Source organism: Oncorhynchus masou, chromosome 32 (genome assembly GCF_036934945.1).
Source record: "Oncorhynchus masou masou isolate Uvic2021 chromosome 32, UVic_Omas_1.1, whole genome shotgun sequence".
Lineage (NCBI taxonomy): Eukaryota > Metazoa > Chordata > Actinopteri > Salmoniformes > Salmonidae > Oncorhynchus > Oncorhynchus masou.
This window is the reverse complement of record NC_088243.1, coordinates 52,365,077-52,384,633: the sequence shown is the minus strand read 5'-3', so window position 1 is coordinate 52,384,633 and position 19,557 is coordinate 52,365,077. Positions and strand designations below refer to the sequence as shown.

General features: G+C 42.0%; 1 protein-coding gene across 5 annotated transcripts in view; it reads right to left on the bottom strand.

The window, feature by feature from the left end:
• The window catches only part of LOC135526175 (mitogen-activated protein kinase kinase kinase kinase 4-like), a 54,246-nt gene that overhangs the window by 9,860 nt on the left and 24,829 nt on the right, over positions 1–19,557 (bottom strand). Inside the window, exons 14-27 of one of the 5 annotated variants that reach the window (XM_064954318.1) lie at positions 17,945–18,010; positions 15,885–16,076; positions 15,418–15,597; positions 14,468–14,599; positions 12,170–12,237; positions 10,792–10,871; positions 9,615–9,709; positions 7,181–7,293; positions 5,338–5,428; positions 4,186–4,377; positions 3,394–3,514; positions 2,862–3,029; positions 1,742–1,885; positions 1,368–1,502 (exon numbers count right to left, since the gene is read on the bottom strand). In XM_064954318.1, the coding sequence (XP_064810390.1) occupies positions 1,368–1,502; positions 1,742–1,885; positions 2,862–3,029; positions 3,394–3,514; positions 4,186–4,377; positions 5,338–5,428; positions 7,181–7,293; positions 9,615–9,709; positions 10,792–10,871; positions 12,170–12,237; positions 14,468–14,599; positions 15,418–15,597; positions 15,885–16,076; positions 17,945–18,010 (1,777 nt within the window). Of the gene's footprint in view, positions 1–1,367; positions 1,503–1,741; positions 1,886–2,861; positions 3,030–3,393; positions 3,515–4,185; positions 4,378–5,337; positions 5,429–7,180; positions 7,294–9,614; positions 9,710–10,791; positions 10,872–12,169; positions 12,238–14,467; positions 14,600–15,417; positions 15,598–15,884; positions 16,077–17,944; positions 18,011–19,557 lie in introns of those variants that run through there. The other 4 variants (XM_064954319.1, XM_064954320.1, XM_064954321.1 and 1 more) reach the window with 4 other exon arrangements.

Sequence of the window (19,557 nt, the reverse complement as noted above, 5' to 3'; positions counted from 1 at the left end):
ATTCCATAGTTAGTGCACTACTTTTGACCAAGGCCAATGTAAGGAATATGGTGCCATTTAGGACAAAACTCTTGTGTAAACTAAGATTTGAAAGGCAGGAAGCCAATTGCCTTTCACTGAGGCAATAGCAGCATGCCTCCGACTATGAGAAACAATACAGAGGGGAGTGCTGGGAAGGACTGGGAAGGACAGTGCTTCACTATGACATCATATCCTTCCTTGGTTGGAGTCCCTGAGCTGTCCTCACTCTGTCAACACTAACCTCAGGAAGAGTCGCAGGAACGAGAGGCTCACATCTCCTGAGCTCAGTCAGCACTACACCGTGACACACAATCACTCCCTCACACCCAGTTCACATGCACCCACAATCTCACACACTGACCTATTGTGCTCTAATGGAGTCAGATACTCAGAGAATGGATCAAATCATCTTGAAATAGTCGTTTGCTTGTATCATACACATTGCTTTCGCTGCAGCCGATCACTGCAGTTGTACATAGTCCATCGTTAAATAGCCCACCCAATTTACCTACCTCATTCTCATACTGTTTTTAATTATTTTAATTTTCTGCTCTTTTGCACACCAGTATCTCTACCTGCACATGACCATCTGATAATTTATCACTCCAGTGTTAATCTGCTAAATTGTAATTATTCGCCTACCTCCTCATGCCTTTTGCACACAATGTATATAGACTATTTTTTTCTATTTTTTCTACTGTGTTATTGATTTGTTTATTGTTTACTCCATGTGTAACTCTGTGTTGTTGTCTGTTCACACTGCTATGCTTTATCTTGGCCAGGTCGCAGTTGTAAATGAGAACTTGTTCTCAACTAGCCTACCTGGTTAAATAAAGGTGAAATAAAAAATAAAAAATAAAATACAACAACACAAAAACCTTCGGTAAAGCAGTGATATGTCAACATTTTTTAACATCACTCATATAGGCCTGTCATGCAATACAATGAAAGATTGATCCAACACATCAGTCGTGACGCTATTGTTATGATATGGGGGGGGGGGGGGGGGCATGAGGCCTTTCGTTGTTTTTGAGTCTTTAGTTTGGACATATTTACGTTTCGTCACCATCTGAACAAATGAGAATCCGCTTGGACAGGCCGACTAAGAGGTCAAGAGAGACAGAGCTGGCCCTGGACCAAGGCAAGTTGCTGTCTCCCTGGGCACGTGTACATTCAACACCAAGGTGCATATGCTGATTTCTCATATAAATGCACACATTCATTCAGGTTGCAGACCATGTAACTAGGCCTACGACGCCTAGACAAAGCGAATGCAACAATATCCGTAAGCTAGGTATTGGTTTCGTAACACTTTCATGATCTAAGGCCAGGTAATGTATACTCACCAACTTTGTAGTGCACACATCCTTCCAGGTCTCCTACTGAGGTCCAGCCCTGCCTTTTCTCCACCTCTGGGTCGTTCCGTAGGATCTTGTTCCGTAGCCACGACAGGTAGTACAACCTCAGCTTGTTCTTCTTACCTGACAGAGAGGGGACAGTAATGGGGTTTAGAGGACTAGAGAATTGGCTGCAAAAGTAGGTGCAAAAAACATTCCAAGACTGACTATTTGTGTGTGTGTGTGTGTGTGTGTGTGTGTGTGTGTGTGTGTGTGTGTGTGTGTGTGTGTGTATATGTGTGTGTGTGTGTATGTTTATCTGTGTGTGTGACAGATGTACTGTATATACTTGTGTGTGGCACTACTATAACTAGTGCAATTACCTGAGATGGTGATGAGCACATTGAGGCCCTCCAGAACGTCCATCTGTTGGAAGCGTCTCCTGCTGATCAGAGAGTAGACCTTCCCCTGACCGCTCCTGTCCAGCAGCCACAGACCATTCTCTGTCCCCACCAGCAGGTTCACACCTGGACCAACACACCATGCCCCTGTGTTATAGGCCTCAACATCACAAGCCTCAGCAACAAACTAGGGATGGGCATTTTAAATTATTTCACTATTTTGAAAAACATTATGAACATTTTTCGGATATCCGGATAGTCGAAATACACATTTTTATTTATCTAGAAACTTTAATGGAAACTTGCTTGAGTGACGAGAGAGAGAGAGAGAGAGAGAGAGAGAGAGAGAGAGAGAGAGAGAGAGAGAGAGAGAGATAGAGATAGAGAGAGAGACGGTGCTTTGCGCTCTGCTTGTTTAAGCAGAAGGGTGGGGGAGGGGCAAGAGAAGAGCAGAGGCCGGTGTATGTGACAGTCTATGTGTGTGGTATGGAGGGAGGGAGAGAGAGTGAGAGAATGTAGACAAACCGACTCATGCTAATTTGTAAACTTGTTGCTGCCATAGGTTATCTATCATACCATCTGGTAGTTCCTATTTTGACTGCATCAAATCGTTTTTAAAGAAGCTAGTTAGCTACAGTAGCAAGGTTAATTGAGGCTATTTTGCTGAGTCCTCGTCTACAACGCCATTCATATGAAACAACAGGCTTCCTGTTGGTTGATCATTGTAGCCTACTCTTTTTCATTTAGCCAACTTAATTCCTTAATTTCTATTCCATTTTGCATTGTTTAGAAATCTTCCACTTCACTTGCTGCACATGGAAATAGATGATGGAGGTCATTACCACTAAATACATTAATAGGGACATTTTTGGTGTGGGGTGTGCCATGGTTCAAAAAAGGTTGGGAACTACTGCTCTAGACAGTATTGTAAGGTAGAGCTACTACCATATCACAGTAATACATATCCAATCCTTTCAGATCAACACAGTAAGTGTCTAGGGGATGGGGGTTAGGATCAGATTGGGTGTTAATCTCAATGTTATTATATAGGTGCCTTTCTAGGGGATAAGGGCTAGGGGTCGAGTGTTTAACTGTTGCGTACCCCACAGTCCAGCACAGAGGATCTCGGTGTTGAACTTCTTCTTGTACTTCCGGATCTCGGGGGTGTCGCTTTGGGGTCTGATGTTGGTGGGGTTCACGTTAACCACGGAGCCCTTCCTGTGCCCCTCTCTCCTGATTGGCTCCTGATTAGCGAGAGGCTTGCCACTCGCTGGAGGGGAAAAGCACAACCAATACTCGTATTCACAACCATGGGACGTAATTTTGATGTCAGGCATCTGATCTTATGCTAATTACTGTAAACATGTACAAGGAGAAAAAACATATGTGAGAGAATCCCTTCCCTCTTATTTTCAATACACTAACATATAAACATACATTGAATGAGATTTATGATAAGATAGTCCTTTTTATAGACCAAAGCATGCTGTTTAGAGACCACCCTAGCATGCAGTGATTTACTGCAGTGCTCGGATGTCTATGGGGCATTTCCTTTGTAGCATAGTGTGTGTGTGTGTGTGTGTATACAAAATGTGTGTGTGTGTGTGTATGAGTGTGTATATGTTGGCACTCACTGGGACTATAGCCCACTGGGCTCTGAGGGGGAGAGATCTGCAGCAGCCTGGGGTCAATGAAGGGAGTGAAGGAGGAGGAGGAGGACGAGATGCTTTTCCCTGGAGGACTGTTTACAGGCTTCTGCAAAGGCATCCAAAATCATAATTCATATAAATGAAACAACATCAACAACAATAAATCAAAGACTTCCAGTAGGCTTGATATCAATCTTGAGATGGAAGTGGGAGTGCAAGTCTAAAACTGCTACTTCATCTCCCCCTAGTGGAGAAAGATAAACTCACATCAAATACAAATTCAGTGATCCAACCACTGCACTCTATAAAGTATTACTCTTAAAGGCCCATATTCTTAAAGGCACATATATCAATATCAAATCATTTCTGGGTAACAATTATGCATATTACTGTAATAGTTTTCTATTAAAATGCAAGAACAAATTTTCAAGCAAGAATTTTGCTAGGACTGTCTGGGTGGTCTTCAGTGGGGAGATGAAAATATAAAACTAACTGTTATTGGCAGAGAGGTTTGGAACTCTCTTTGTTATTGGTCTATTAACCAACGTACCATCTGGTGATGCTACCAGGTAAACCGAAATCCCGCACATGCAAACAGGCCATGAAAATAGGCTGTAGATTGTATTTTCAAGCAGCAACTATTAGGAAATAACACTGATACATTTTCTTTCACACTTTTACAGTGTAAGTTTCTTCAGCTGTTGTACAAAACAAAGGAAAAACAGAATTGTGACTGCGCTGGGCCTTTAAACATTTTATGACCTCAAGAGAACTCACCTCAAAGTGTGGTCCTCGTCCGCTCGGAGACTGGGGGAAGATGACGTCATGCAGTACGTGCTGCCCCAGGTGCTCATGGGCCGGGCTCTTCTGCAGAAGATCAGGGAGAAGGTAATTCTCATTGCATTCTGATCCTACAGCCATGGGCCTGTGTAGTGGCTGGCCACTCTTAAGGCCTGATGCCACGCTGCTCTGCTTAGAGAAGAGACACACAGCAGAACAGCGGCATAATCCCTCGTTAACACTGCCCGTCTGTCACTCTGTATTCCCTGTGTCACAACAACACTGCGTGGAGGAACAGGCAGCGGCATCTACACACACGCCAATGCTAATGCTGTCTTATGGCAGGAAGGCATTGTTTAGGTTTTCATGACACTAAGTCTCCAATGACTGTTTTTTTAAAGTGGGTGAGTTAAACAAGGATATCAGGCCCTGCTTACACCATGCCAAGTGGCATTGCATTCATCACTGGAGGTGGAGGAGGAGGCTCTGAGGGGCCTGTGGGAGAACGGCATCAATTGGCTCTCCTCTGCGCCGCTCCATGTTTTAGTTAGTATGCACAAAGTGCCCTCTAGTGTTTGTCATGCAAATGACTCACGCAGGACCGGACGCACGGCTGAGCTCAAGTGGCACCCTATTCCCTATATCGTACACTAGTTTTGACCAGGGTCTATATGGCTCTGGTCAAAAATAGTGAACTTTATAAGCCAGGGAGTAGGGTACCATTTGGGTCAATGCATGCTGCTGCCTGTGTGAGTAAGTAACGAGATTTCACACTGCATCTGCACTGTTACAACAAGCCTGAACTCTGACTATGACCCAATTTCCAAATCAGCAGTTCAGGGAAGCTATGTTAAGCAACCTATTAGACCGATTTAATGAAGCTGACTGTGGTATGAACCTGAAGACAATGGACACCACCATCTGTTATCTGACTAAAATATCGATTGAAGGCATGGAACATCATCCCATTCAATGTTAAGAGTTTGAAAATTATTTGCTATGAGTTTTCATCAAGTGCAGAATAAATATCCGTTACAAGTGAGAAAGCTCTCAAAGCTAATAAGTGTGTGCACTTTTATACAAAATGTCCTAGATGTAGTACTGTATGGATGTGGGGGTGTGTGTAGACAGAAGGGTGTGTATGTATACCGTGGTCTGGTTGAGATTATGATGGGGCTGCAGGACAATCCCATCGGGGGCTCCTCGGAAGATCTTGCCCTTCCCATTACTCAATGGAGACCTGGAGAAACACATACAACAGCAGTCAGAGAGATGAGGCTCATGCAACGTTTAACAAAATTTGACTCAACCTTAGTACATTTTATTCATTCAGCAGACAGTCTTATCCAGAGCGATTTGCAGGAGCAATTAGGGTTAAGTGCCTTGCTCAACGGCACAGACAGATTTTTCACCTAGTCGGCTCAGGGATTTGAATAAGCAACCTTGCGTTTACCCTCCCAACGCTCTTAACCGCTAGGCTGCCTGTTGCCCTAGTAGTATGCCAGTCAGTGAGCGCTGGTGAGGTTATACTGTATACTGCTTGTTTTTGGCTGTATAAGTATAAATAAATAAATCGATCAATCAATCAAGGTGAACCTAGGGCTGTTGTGGTGACCGTATTACCGCCACACCGGCAGTCACGAGTCATAACCACAGTCAAATTCCATGTGATTGTCGAGTCACAGTAACTAGGCTTCTCCAAAACTGCGCTCTGATGCCACTGATGGTCAATAATAGCCTACCAAACTTCCTATTGCATCTATTGTCCCTCTAATTAAACTGACATCAATGCAATCAAAAATCAAACACTTCATCAGGGCCCGGGCATTTAGAGTTTGAGCGGAATGGGATCACCTGTTGCGCAGCGAGAGCCAGCTACTCATAGCTGTTTGATGCATGGAATGAAATAAGTGTTCCTATAAGCCCATGTTGCGCAAATTTCTATAGGCTTTGCATAAGAACTGAGTTTTGATGGCCTTTATTAAGAAGAGGAGGATCCCATCAGCTTTCTATAGGCTAGGCCTACTATATTCTCAACTTTCCTAATATTAAGCACATTGCTTCGCTTTACAACCAAAGTAGCTTACCTGGCTGGCATGTACTGTGGGAAAAGCATCCTCCATTTGCTATTTAAGTGCATACGGTGACATGTTTTTTCCCCTGCCCCTGTTCCAATAACAGCCTGTTCAGAATCCAAACTAATTTGACACATATATTATTTAGTATATGTGATAGATTAAATAGAGAATAGTCTGATGGGTGAGAATATTATCAAGTGCTTGTCGAATTGTGAATGAGAGACAGATGAAGTGTGTGCAGCCTCCCAAAAAAACAGAGCGAAGCACATGCCTTTCATGCAACCTTTTTCAAATCATCATTAGTCGCATCATGCAGCCTTAGAATGTATTAGAAATCAAAGGTTATAGCCTAAGGTTTGTATCACAACTAAAGTTGTATAAATAATTCTAAATTAAGCATTTCAATTGATCACTTTGTTAACTGCTCAACACAGAATAGCTGCATGTCTGCGCACTCTCACGGAAATCATTTAGGATAAATATCCTTTCTATTTTATTCAGCTATGTTCAATTGTATTCTTCTTTCTATTAAATAACATAAAATAATGCCACTGGAAGTATAAGAAAATCTTGTCTGCAAATGAACTAGTGTATGGCACAGCCAGATGAGGGCCTAACATGAGGACAACTCAGAAGCTATTCTGTTCTTCTGAAATAGGCTACAATTTCTTCATATCATGTTTCTTTAGACCGGCCTAAAATAAATATTGTGATGGTGTAGGCTATATTAAATTGATTTTTTTTACTTTTTAAAATGTAGATGTTCCAAATGTCCTCATCAGTGGCTTGTAAGGCCATGCATGGAAGCCTGGAGATGTTAATTAACTGTCAATTACCGTAAAACCGGCACTTATGGGCATGACAGTTACCGGCTGACAAAATGTCATGACCGCCACAGCCCTATGTGAACCCACCTGGTTGTCTCCTCATCGTCACTACTCCCGACTTCATCACTGGAAGAGGAGTACTCTGTTGCCTTGACAAACGGAATGAGATTGGACTTGACCCCAGATAAGTGGCCGGAACCCTGCGACAGAAACACAGAGAATAACATAAGAGATAGAACACCAGACATCAGGATTCATGAGACAGACACGTTCATGATAATAATACAGGACTGCTAATGCTAATTGAATATAGGAATAATTGTCACAAGAAGATGACAAAAGGCTGAATGCTATTGAATAAAACACAAGGACACAGTGTGTCCTCTGGAGGGAATCAGAGACGGGACAGAACGGTGTTTCCATCTGCTGCCTTGTCCTCTGGTCCCGTCGGAATGGCCGGAATCTTAACTGGCATTACTTCTCGGAATGGCATACCTCTGACATCAAATCAATAGGCCTAGTCATAAGATTCACTATTTGGTCTAGAACGGATAAGCAGGGATGATACACTATTTAGATGAGGCTATTTATATAGATGAGTCGACGAGGAGGAGTTCCAGCATTCTTTGTTTTGATAAAAGCAAACGCAGATGTTAGACGGTCAGATAGATTCTCCTAATTCAAATCCAGAGGTAATCGGATTCATCAGTCTCTTACCTTTGGTTGTTTTAACAGACGGTAACAAACAACAGTAACCGAACATCTGACGAATACCGAGGCGAGACCAACACGATTGCCTTGAGACTTGGTGACCAAGTTTCATGTGTTACAAAATGCAGATCTTTTCCACAACCACGGGGCAACTGGAGCCAATAAAGAAAATAACAACTTGACCCACTGGAAGAGTTCTGATAATCATGGCTGAAAACATCATTATAAATCTAATATGGGTGAACGAGTAAAGTAACGGATGTAAAATATGTGGTGTGAAATAGTGTTCTAGATGCTGGGATAGCAACAGATGCCGTCCTCTGTGGCTTAGTTGGTCCGCGAATATGTATGCACGCATGACTCTCATGACTCTCTCACTTTGGAAAAAAGCGTCTACTAAATTACATTTTTATTATATATAGATACTAGGGTTGGGCGATGTCAAGCTTTGTCCTATCTTGATGATGTACTAGTAAAACATAGTGATATATGAGGGTATCGGCCCCTATTGGCCAACCCCAAAAACATTTTATTGAAAAAGTTAATTAAAACAAACTTGCATGCTACAACTTCATGAAAGATCATCTTGTTGAAAGTTTGGTCAGAGGCTAAGTGGAGGCAAATATATATTTTTTAGATTTCTGATGGAGCTTCAGCATGGCCAGGTGGGTGTGTGTGGGGGTGGGTGTGTGTCTATGTGGGGCGCACACTATGGAGTGACAGTCTATACCGTAGTGAGTTAGGTTATAAATCATGGGCTGGATAGAGGCCGTCTTCAGAACGGGTTAATAATTGCTTTATTTGCATCATTCTCCTTTCTTAAAAGTCCTATGGTTTGTTCTATCTCTCATAAAGCTGTGATTGAGAATAGCATATGCCTAAGCCTATAGATTCAGACTTTTATTCCTGTTCTTTTTAAAAGTGGCAACTTTAGGACAACTCTTTCTTAGGCTATTCAAATATTTGGAAATAGGCTACTGTTCATATCTTATAAAACTTAGGATAGTTTATTGACAATTTTGTTTTCAACCTTGTATGCATAGCCATGTAGGGTGCTGCTGCACCAACTGAAAAAAAAGTACAAAAAATAATAATAAAATAAAAATAATAATTTGCAGAACCCCCAAACTGCTTCCGGTGGCTATGCTCGCACGGGGGGGGGATTTTTCCGGCCAGCACAGATAATTTATTTCTTAATAAGCTTAAACTTGATTTTTCTATGGACTATTGATACAGACTGTTCTCTCTCATTATTAGTCCCCTGGCTACATTAAGTTTTTAGGCTATTCAAATACATTTATGAGATGGAAGTCCATTAGATTCATTCATTGTTTGATCGGGAGAAAGCCATGCATGCATAAATCGATGAAAGTGTAGGCTAGTCTTGCCCAAAGTAGTTTTAATATCGTATGGCGAGAGAAGAGAGTATAGCCCAAAAATTCTACAGCTTGACATAAGATAGTTAAGGAGTGTCCGTTATAAAGAAAATAGTTTTAGGCTGTAAGGTCACATGCATCCGAAATGAGAGAGAGAGAGACAATATGGGTGGAGTTCTCTCTCCACTCTGTCTAGCCTACTATCCTCTCTTGTGTTCTGTATATAATAAATGTATTGCTAGAGCAAATAGGAATAGGCAAATTACTCAGAATGTCACTCGCGTGCAGTCCTGCTGTGCGCTGTCCGACCCCGTTCTTTACTGCGCGGCGCCAGTCAAGTTCAAATAGGCTAAACCATCAATGATGGCTGTCAATCATCGTCGATAGACGATGCTATCGTAACATACCCCAACCCCAATAGATACTGTACATACCCTTTGCTGCAGCAGGGCTGCTTGAGAAGTCTCCTGAGACTTCTTGTACTGTTGAAGACGGCTCTGCAGCATAGGGCTCTCCAGCTTGAAGTAACCTGAAAGAGTCAAAGGAAAATCTCTATCTCACGTTTCATTATGTTGTTCACTCTCTATAAATATTACCAGAGCCATACAGATACTCTAGATAGCTTTGGTGGCTCATTATGTGATCTTTCCTCAAACTATGTATGCTCTGCTAGTATGATGAACAAGTCTAGATAAGGACTAAGGCATGAGGATACATTGTATGGGATTCCTTGTTTTTCTTCTGGCTTACTTCCTGAATGCTAAAATGTAAAGCCCTTGTAAAGGACTTGGAAAAGCACTATCAAAATGTATCATTATTACTACTCTATTTGAGCTATTGCGCCCTCTTCATGTACAGTATATGAAATCATTTTACATTTAAACAAAGCCATTTATTTACTATATTGTGCGGGAGGCTCCTGAACTGCTTTCTTAAAACTGACGATTACTGGTAAAAAGGGATATTTGAACATATTTCTTTCTTTCTTTCTTTCTTTCTTTCTTTCTTTCTTTCTTTCTTTCTTTCTTTCTTTCGCCATCCAAAAGGCATTTATTTTGAGAGTCTGTCTAACCATTAATTGTACTGGTTTTCCCCACACCCATTCTACCACAGGCCCTGTTACTCACCCACACGCCCTCATACACTCCCACACACCCCAAAACACACTGCACTACTCAACAGACAGAGCACAGGCCAATGCTACCACTAGACAGAAAGTGTTAGACACCTTTTAGGTCTTTCCTAAAGACAAGAAACTAGGTAAAACGTTCAACTATTTTTCTGTTTCAAAGCCAAACAGTGAAGCGGTGGCACGGTGCATGGTTCAGAGTTTCACTTTCAAACACTTTCAACTCATGGGGGGGAACAACTCTGACAGGATGTTTAAGTTCCAGTGAGAAATTTCCTGTGTATTGTGGTTATAGTCTGATTTGTAAACACCCAATGCTTTCTCACAGGCTGTAGTTCCCCATGTAGTAACACTATGCAGCTGATGGATCTACTATGAATCGATGTGTTGAAAGGGACCCATCTCTGAATGGTGAGTGGTTTAGAGAGAGAGAGGGAGAGGTGAAGAAAGTGAGTAATTGTGGAGGACACAAGGACACAGACCTGACTGGGAGCTGTTGCTGGAGCTTCCGTGAGATGACATGGATTTCCCACCCTTCTCCACAGGAGACTGAGGGCCCCCACTGGACAACAGAGAGGGAGAGGGATAGGAATCAGTGCCACAGGTAACTTCTACAAAGCTGTGAACGATCTGAGAGACAAGGCAAAAAGGGCCTTCTACGCCATCAAAAGGAACATAAAATTCAACATACCAATTAGGATCTGGCTAAAAATACTTGAATCATTGCCCTTTATGGTTGTGAGGTCTGGGGTCCGCTCACCAACAAATCATTCATAAAAATGGGACAAACACCAAATTGAGACTTTGCATGCAGAATTCTGCAAAAATATCCTCAGTGTACAATGCAAAACACCAAATAATGCATGCAGAGCATAATTAGGCCGATACCCGCTAATTATCAAAATCCAGAAGAGAGACGTTAAATTCTACAACCACCTAAAAGGAAGCGATTCCCAAACATTCCATAACAAAGCCAACACCTATGGAGAGATTAATCTGGAGAAGAGTCCCCTAAACAAGCTGGTCTGGGGCTCTGTTCACAAACAGACCCCACAGAGCCCCAGGACAGCAGCACAATAAAACACAACCAACACATTGGAAAGAATAAACAAAAAAACAGAGCAAACTAGAATTCTATTTGGCCCTAAACAGAGCGTACACAGTAGCAGAATACCTGAAAGCTTTGACTATGTACAGACTCAGTGCGGATAGCCTTGCTATTGAGAGGCCGCCGTAGGCAGACCTGTCTTTCAAGAGAAGACAGGCTATGTGCACACAAAATTAGGTGGAAACTGAGCTGCACTTCCTAACCTCCTGCCAAATGTATGACCATATTAGAGACACATTTCCCTCAGATTACACAGACCCACAAATAATTTTACATAATATCTATCAGGGTAAATATAACAGTGTGCCATCACAGCAGCAAGATTTGTGACCTGTTGCCACAAGAAAAGAGCAACCAGGAGAGGGAGAGAGGTGACAAGGATCAGGCACACACAAGTGTACTTCAAATGATGTAACAGAGATATCAAATGTCCATAGAGTGCCAGTGGAAGTGATCCCCTAAGCACATGGGGCCTGTCAAAGCTGATCTATGGATCATCCACCCTGCGACTGGTAGGATCCCTCCCTGAGAATTTTTATTTTTATTTTTAACCTTTATTTAAAACTAGAAAAGTCAGTTAAGAACAAATTCTTATTTTCAATGACAGTGGGTTAAATGCCTATTCAGGGGCAGAACGACAGATTTGTACCTTGTCAGCCCGGGGAGTTGAACTTGCAACCTTCCCGTTACTAGTCCAACGCTCTAACCACTAGGCTACCCTGAATGATGTGTGATGATGGTGAAAAACGTACCTTGATGAAGTCCGGTGATGACTCATCAGCTCTTTACAATAGAATTTCGATGTTGTACGCTCCGGAACCTTCAAAATATCATTTTGACATGTGAGGACACAGTATATGCCTGACTGCCTTCAACAAAGCATGCTGCATATTAGGACATTATAAACCACTGCATACTATGTAAGGACTGCAGAAACAATATAGTATGTGGAACTGATCCAAATGAGGCAACCTGGACTGTATCACCTTCTATAGTAAGTTGATATTTAATTACAATATAGCTGCTACATTCTAAGAATTACAACTTCAGTCAAACTCACGAGAAGAAACATATGTCAAGCAGGCACACAGGCCTTGTGTTCATGTGACTAATGCTTAAATTTCTCAACGTGGTCCCCTGCAGCTGTCAACCTTTTCACCTTGCTCTCATGTGTCACATCATCACATAAGAGGAAAGGAAGACTCCACCCACTGAAAGAGGAAGTCATTCTGAAAATACGCATCTGACTACTGACACTCCTTCAACAGGGCTTACTTGCAGCTCTGGGTTTCATAAGTGTTTCTTTTATTTTCCTGTGATATGAATGCAACAAGAGAACTTGTAAGCAATTAAAGCACAACACCATATGCTAAGGATACAAATCTATGTTGATTAGAGGACCCAGAGCAAGGGTGGGCAACTAGCGACCCGCGGACCTACAGTACCTTCTGTAGGAAATTCACTTTAAAACATCAATGTGTAAAATGTCAATGTTTTCTCTCCGCTGTCAATAGGGGGGTTGCACTTTTTTTTTTTCCCCCACGAAATTTCGCTTGGGGCCCCAAAAATGCTAAAGCCGGCTCTGACTGCAGGTGAGGGTATGGAGGTGGATACGCAGACCCACGAGCCACTGTGGTGGTCCCTCATGACGAGTTCAAATTTGTTGTGGTCCCCAACCCCATCAAAGTTACCCATACCTGAACTAGAGAAATGTTGTGAGAGTTTGTTATTGGAAACACAGAACGTGCATCACATCATCAAATGTGTTTGCTGTAAGTCAGGGGTGCCATAGGAAGCCTGAGGGCACTGCCAAACTCGTGCTGAACATTCTACTTCCTCTAAGCTTGCATGATCAACATAATCACAAAAACAACAACAGCAGAACCACCTAAGAGATAATATCACACGCACATGGGGTTACAGTCTCACCAGGCACACACACACATACAGACAGACACATATAGAAACATTCACCACACATACAGTACCAGTCAAAAGTTGGGACACACATACTCATTCAAGAGTTTTTCTTTATTTGTATTATTTTCTACATTGCAGAATAATAGTGAAGCTAATAGTGAAGATATCAAAACTATGAAATAACACATATGGAATCATGTAGTAACCAAAAAGTGTTAAACTAATCAAAATATATTTCATATTTGAGATTCATCAAAGTAGTCACCCTTTGCCTAGATGACAGCTTTGCACACACTTGGCATTCTCTCAACCAGCTTCATGAGGTAGTCACCTGGAATGCATTTGGTCTGATGAGTCCAAATTTGACATTTTTGGTTCCAACCACCATGTCTTTGTGAGACGCAGAGCAGGTGATCGGATGATCTCCGCATGTGTGGTTCCCACCATGAAGCATGGAGGTGTGATGGTGTGGGGTTCTTTGCTGTTGACACTGTCTGTGATTTATTTAGATTTTAAGGCACACTTAATCAGCATGGCTACCACAGCATTCTGCAGCGATACACCATCCCATCTCGTTTGCGCTTTGTGGGACTATCATTTGTTTTTCAACAGGAAAATAACCCAACACACCTCCAGACTGTGTACGGGCTATTTGACCAAGAAAGAGAATGATGGAGTGCTGCATCAGATGACCTGGCCTCCACAATCACCCGACCTCAACCCAATTGAGATGGTTTGGGATGAGTTGGCCCGCAGAGTGAAGGAAGAGCAGCCAACATTTGCTCAGCATATGTGGGAACTCCTTCAAGACTGTTGGAAAAGCATTCCAGGTGAAGCTGGTTGAGAGAATGCCAAGAGTGTGAAAAGCTGTCATCAAGGCAAAGGGTGGCTACTTAAACGAATCTAAAATCTAAAATATATTTTGATTTGTTTAACACTTTTTTGGTTACTATGTTTTTTGGAATCCATATGTGTTATTTCATATTTTGAGGTCTTCACTATTATTTTACAATGTAGAAAATAGAAAAAATAAAGAAAAACGCTTGTGACTGGACCTCTGCATACAACATGTGTGTGTGTACACACCACAACATATACACACATGTCACCACACTGATAGATGGACAGACCTTTGGTGGGCACTCCATGGAGCTTTGGAAGTCCCAGAAGACATCGTCAAACATAGGAGACATGGGAGTGGTGGCCATGTCAGACATAGAGCTGCTGTGAGGGGCGTCTCGACTGGAGTGAAGATTGGCATTCTGAAATGGACACTTAGTTAAGATCGGGCCAGCTATATTTTTATATATTCATACGGCTCTGGGTAAGATTACTTTATTTAGTGACACATTGGTCGCGTTCCAAGTGGCACCCTATTCTCTATAGTGCTTTACTTTTGACCAGTGCCCTATGGATGCAATATAAAGGGAATAGGGTACTATTTGAGACAGAGACTGAGTACTATAGGACAAACAAGATGGAAAAAAGGAAGTAATTGTTTTCGGGTTCTGGATAAAGCAAGAGGAAGGACAACTAAGTTATCAACCACAAAGCACAAGATGGCATAGGATATGTATAGATCCTTGACTAATACCTTCCCAACAGAAGAGCTGACAAAAACTGTGAGAGTACAAAACGTGGGTTTTCAAAATGTTGAAATGATCAAAATATATGTTGAAGCCTTGACACCCATTTGATTAGTCAATAGGGTCTTGCAAAATGTGTCATAACTTCAAAATAAATTGAAAGAGTGACATCTACAGAGATTTACATTTTTATCTAACGTTTGCAGTTACTAATATAGAGATGCAATACCTATTCTCTGACTTTGCTAAGTTAACCCTTTACTTTGAAACAGGCAGCTGCTTTAACTATGTGTCATTTTCACGTGGTGATGGTGTTGATGTCGTCAGTACTTATAATATATGAGGTAAGTACACCATATTGCATATTGTGAATGCCTAGCTGCGTAATGATTTTCCAAACTGGGGCAAAAAAAGATATTGACTGATTGAATTGATTGGTGGTGTTAGGAAGGGTACGGTTATTTGGGCCGGGGATGGGGAGTGGGCTACAGTACCTGTTGTATGGCGGCCCTCTGCATGGCAGGGGTACAGGGGCTGGAGCTGCTCCCGGAGCTCAGTCTGGTATGGATGTTTATGGGGAGAGGAAGGGGGTGTATGGGAAGGGGCAGCCCAGCCAACACTCTGTTCAGGTTGACCTGATAGCTGTCAGATGTCTTGCCCCTATCCATCTCCATCTGAGCAACATGGATAAGAACAGTCAGAACCAGACCTCTGGACACTGTAGTCAAGACTATATTATTGCATACTGGATTATGAATTATAACTAATAATCCAAAACATACTTCCAATCTCTCTTTGAGCGACTAATAGCTATCTGGCACACTAATGCACAAACGCAAACAAACACAACACTAGACAAATAGTGATACAGACAGGGCGGTGAGAGAGAGAGAGAGAGAGAGGCAGCAGATAGTGAGGGGGTGCTCGGGGAGACGGGGGAGTGGGACAAGGTGGACTTTACCGCTTTGCACTGGCTATTTGCTGGGCAGTTAGGCGTGGCACTAGCAGCCTTCTGGGGCTCCCTCTGTTTGTGCCTGTGGTCGTGCTGAAGCGAAAGCAGCTGCGTTTGGTCTTTGGGCAGCGTGCGGTGGAACTTTTTACCCTGCTGCTGCTGCTGAGGATGAGGCAGTAGAGGTGGAGGCTCGGTCCTCCTCTACACAATGACAGAGACAAACACAGGACACTGGCATTCAGCAGCCTCATCCCGTGCCTGCAGTACTGCCCCAAGACAGATAGATGACAAGGCCTTGTGGCCAATGCTGCAGCCTGGAAACAGCTGCTTTCAATAGAGCCTCTACTGTAGCTAGCAGATCCAGGCCCAGTAGAAGCCTCTCATTGAAACTGAAACTGGAACGAAACTCTAAACTCTCTCCAGACATCAGAACTGGATGAGGTATTGTTTCAGGAGGGGCACTCCCAGGCTTTATGATCAGCACACATGAAAAGCACACACACATACACTCACATAGAGCCCTCGCCCCAAACACACACACCCGCAAGAAGCACATAAATACAGTATCAACTGAATTTCTTATTATAGTAAACCACCAAGGACATTTCTCCCACTATTAACTGTATGTCATGCTTTTTCACTTCAGATTCAATGAAGTGATTACAAGGTCACACTGACATGAAGACTACATAGAGAGAAAGAGAAGTTGAGCTAAATCAATTCCACACCTGTAATCCCATATAAGCTTGGATGTTTGTCATCTATGATTTATGATGAGTTCACCATAATTTCATGCTATTTGCTAAATCAGATTAAATGAGAAACAAAAAGCCCCTTCATGTTACTTGGCATTTACACTCAATTTTACCAGCGTTGACAAACGTAAGGAGAGCCTTTTTCTCCAAGGACTGCATGCTATTTAAAGACTAAACACAAGCCATGGAATTATATCACGGGGATCAAGACTAATGTTCACAATAAGGATATTGTGAATAGAGATACATAAATAATCTAATAGGGTTCTGGCTGTTCGGCACAGCAGTGGCCTTCTCAAGGAAACGAGGAGACAGGATTCCATACGCAAGTGATGAACACATAGGCTGTGTTTGAGAATGCATTGTTTTATTCTCCCTACCATAGGCGTGAGAAGTAGGGGTGCTGCAGCACCCCCTGAAAAATTGGAATAAAAAAACAAATATATATTAAAAATCCTACAAAAGTGGTGCACTGGGCCTTTACTAGTCCTGTATTACCGGACCAATATAGTTATCGGTTCTTTTCTAACGGCATGGGCAATTTTTTTTCATTTTCTTGTTGTAAGCCTAAGCATTCCTTTTCAAACATATTTTTCTTTACATCGCGGTAGGGGGTTGCACTTGCATCCACATATCAAGCAGTTACAATCCGTTGCGCCTAAATAGGATTCCTCCTGTGAATTACTTCAGATGCAACTTTAAGTCGATGTTCAAAAGCAAATGACGCCTTTTAGTACAAGGCTCCTAGCGGATTAAAAATCAAACAGAGCCGTTCAGAGCTCTTAAGTGTTTTCTTCTACAGTACATTACAGTACATAGTCTTTATGTTGCCTTTGAGTACGCAGGATTGACTGTGTTTCCAGTTAGCCTAGCATCTATCATCATTAGAAGTTAGGGAAACAGACCATAAGAGAATGTGGCCTTTAGCTACCCATGCTACATCTGGGATAGCATAATTTAACAGGACCTGTGGAACAGGAGCCGTAGTATACACTGAGAAAGCAACAAGGTCTTGACCTTGAAATCTGCCATGGTAGTCTAAACATGGAATTTTCCACCATTCTATTTTCTCTACTCCTTCATTGACAGCAACAAACTTGCTCTTGACACACCGGTGTTCTCACATTCTGTGCCGTTTCATGCAGAACCAGTCATAATATTTCCCATAGACCAAGACACAACATTCATACCAAAGCATTTGAATTCAATAACCACCCATGTCTTTCATAAAGATTGGAGTGATTTCATGGCACGGTTTGATGCATTTCGTTCTATGCAGGTTGAGTGACAAAAAAAACAGAAGGCAGTTATTACCTGTTCATTTAAAAGACCTGCAGGTCTTCCTCCGACATCACTCCTCTGTGTGCCACAATCCTCCAGCTACAATTCAACGAGAAAGAGTGAGAGAGAGAGAGATTTATTTTTTTGATAACGTCAAGGTTTCTGACTTAGTAAATCCAATGACTGAATCCCGGTGAAAAACCTAAAATATTCAGTGTCTAGCTAGCTTGCATAAGGCTCTTAACCCCCCTATTTTAAATATTTAACCATGAAAATTAGTCCACATAACTCTAAATGACCCTGAAAGAGTGAATGGCTGAATCAAAAGCGTGCAGCGAGTTCTTCCCCCCTGGGTTAACACAGAATGGGTTAAAAACATGTTCTAGTCAATAGATGTTAAATGGTACACGTTGCATCTCCAGATGCGCTTGAGGATGCTTGAGGATGAGACGGCGGAAATCTATGTAAGCTCCAGCTGAGACAGGCAGACAGGAGGAGAGAGAGCAGCACAGCCAGGCAATCAGCCCTACTGACCATCTGTAATTAATTGGTAGCCGGGCCACTCTCTAGGATTCTGTCTAAACTCATTAGAGCTGCCTTCTACATCACTCTCACCAAGAGAAACACATGCATGGAGCATGTCAAGATACATACAAAGGTTGCAGCATCCCAAATGGCACCCTGTTCCCTATATATTGTACTACTTCTGATCAGAGGTGGTCAAAAGTAGTACACTATATAGGGAATAGGGTGCCATTTAGGATTCAGCCTATCTGTGTGTATCTTGACATGCTCCATGCATGTGTTTATATTATTCATTGTTCAAGTTTTATTGTCATGCACACAGGGTTGCCAGGTCTCGCTTAAATTTCGATACCAATGATCTCTCAAAACCCGTCCCCTAGGCCTGAAAACTAACGACTACATTTTTTTCCCGCAGCAAGAGCGGAGTTGCCACATTTATCCAATAAACCCTTTTTCTATAACGTTATCAAGCAAATTAAGAAGGAATATCGACGTAATTTGTAATGACGTAAACTAAGAAGCAAAATGTGTTTTTCCATCAAAATAATAATTATTGCGAGCTTAAGAATAAGTTGCAAGAGAAAATATATTTTCCCCTTATTAAACACACCTGATAATTTTCCATCAATGGATATCTATTTAACTTGTTTTGATTGCTGTGATTAAGCAATAAGGCCTGAGGAGAAGTGGTATATAGCTAATATACCACAGATAAGGGCTGTTCTTAAGACACAGCCCTTAGCCGTGGTATATTGGCCATACACCACAAACCCCTGAGGTGCCTTATTGCTATTACCAACGTAATTAGTCATTTTTTGTCATACCCATGTTACATGGTCTGATATACCATGGCTTTCAACCAATCAGCATTCAGGGTTCAAACCACCCAGTTTATAATTGTAAATAAATCCTGTTTGCGCATGTGCATAACTATAGATAAATCCAACAGGAGAGTTTGAGTGATGAAAGATGGACAGAGGATCTCGAAATCTCTGTGCAAGAAACACTTGGACGATCTTCAAAAAACAAATCTTAGGCTATTTTCGTCCCAGTCCTCTCAATAAATTATTTCTGTTTTTTATTTTGAATACATTTGCAAAAATATCAAAAAACCTGTTTTC